The sequence below is a fragment of the Nothoprocta perdicaria genome, unplaced genomic scaffold (assembly GCF_003342845.1).
Source record: "Nothoprocta perdicaria isolate Ctin4 unplaced genomic scaffold, notPer1 scaffold_563, whole genome shotgun sequence".
NCBI lineage: Eukaryota > Metazoa > Chordata > Aves > Tinamiformes > Tinamidae > Nothoprocta > Nothoprocta perdicaria.
This window is the reverse complement of record NW_020455825.1, coordinates 14,184-15,362: the sequence shown is the minus strand read 5'-3', so window position 1 is coordinate 15,362 and position 1,179 is coordinate 14,184. Positions and strand designations below refer to the sequence as shown.

General features: G+C 75.2%; 1 protein-coding gene across 1 annotated transcript in view; it reads left to right on the top strand.

Annotated features, from left to right (window-relative positions):
* Positions 1-940: 940 nt before the first annotated feature.
* LOC112955419 (tubulin beta-7 chain-like) overlaps positions 941-1,179 on the top strand; it is a 6,928-nt gene continuing 6,689 nt past the window's right edge. The window contains exon 1 of the mRNA XM_026048721.1: positions 941-1,005. Coding sequence (XP_025904506.1) covers positions 949-1,005 — 57 coding nt within the window. The 5' untranslated portion in view covers positions 941-948. The remainder of the gene's footprint in view (positions 1,006-1,179) is intronic.

The window sequence follows — 1,179 nt, the reverse complement described above, 5'->3', positions numbered from 1 at the left end:
CCCGTTGTCCGGGCCTACCTGGCCAGAGGGGGCGGAGGCCCCGCAGGGGCCTCTCCATGACCGGGGGGAGAAAGGGCCCCCCAAATCACCCGGATCCCGCCCAAAATGCCCCGAATCCCCCCGGAATCGCCCCAAACTCCCCCCCGGGCGCGCGGCGCCTTTAAGCGTCGCGCGCCCCGGCTCGGCGCGCGCCGTCGCCCGCCCCGCCCCCCCGGCGGGCTCCCATTGGCTCCCGCCGCGGGGTCCCGCGCTCCCATTGGTCACTGCTCCCGCCCGTCAGGTGTCGGCGGGCAACACCATAGAGAGGAGCGGCCATAGCGCCGCCCTGCAGCCGCGGCGGGGCCCAGGCCGCCCCGCCCTAGCGGTCCTCCGAAACATGGCGCGCGGTCCTCCGAAACATGGCGCCGCGCTGCAATTAGCGCCGGGCCGTAATTAGCGCCGCGACATAATTAGAGCGGGCGCCAATGGGACCCGGAGGGGAGGGGGGGGAACCGGGGCCCTCCCGGACGCCTGGGCCCCTCCGGGGCGAGCGGAAGCGGCCAGAAGGGCCCAGGCGTCCGGGCCGCCATTGTTGGTCTCCTGGCTGCCTCCGCCCCCGCCGGGCCTACGCTTCCCGTGATGCCCCGCGGCGCCGCGCGCTGGGCGGGCCAATGGGAGGCGGCGTGCCGGGGAGGGGGCGGGGCGCCGGCCAATGAGCGCGCGGGCTGCCCGCGGCGCCACCCAATGAGCGCCCGCCTCGCGGCGGCGCCGCCCAGAGAGCGCGTCTATAAGAGGCGCCGCGCGGGGAGCGGCTGCCGCATTGACCGCCCGCCGCCGCCCTCGCGTCTTAAAGGGGCCGCGCCGCCTCAGCCGCTGGTACCGAAACCGCCCCCCCAGGGGTGGGAAGAACCGAGGAAGCGACACCGGGAGCCGCGCGGAGCGCCCCCCCCCGTTCCCCCCGCCGCCACCATGAGGGAGATCGTGCACATCCAGGCCGGCCAGTGCGGCAACCAGATCGGCGCCAAGGTGAGGCGGGGAGGGGGGGCCCGCCCGCGCGCGGCCCCTTTAAGAGCCGCCCCTGCCCGCCGCGCGCTCCCCCCACCCCGCAGCGGCGGCAGACAAAGGAGGGGGGAGGGGCGCGCGGGGGGAGGGGCCGCGGCCACTCCTTTTTTTTTTTTCTTTTTTGTATTTTTTTGCCTC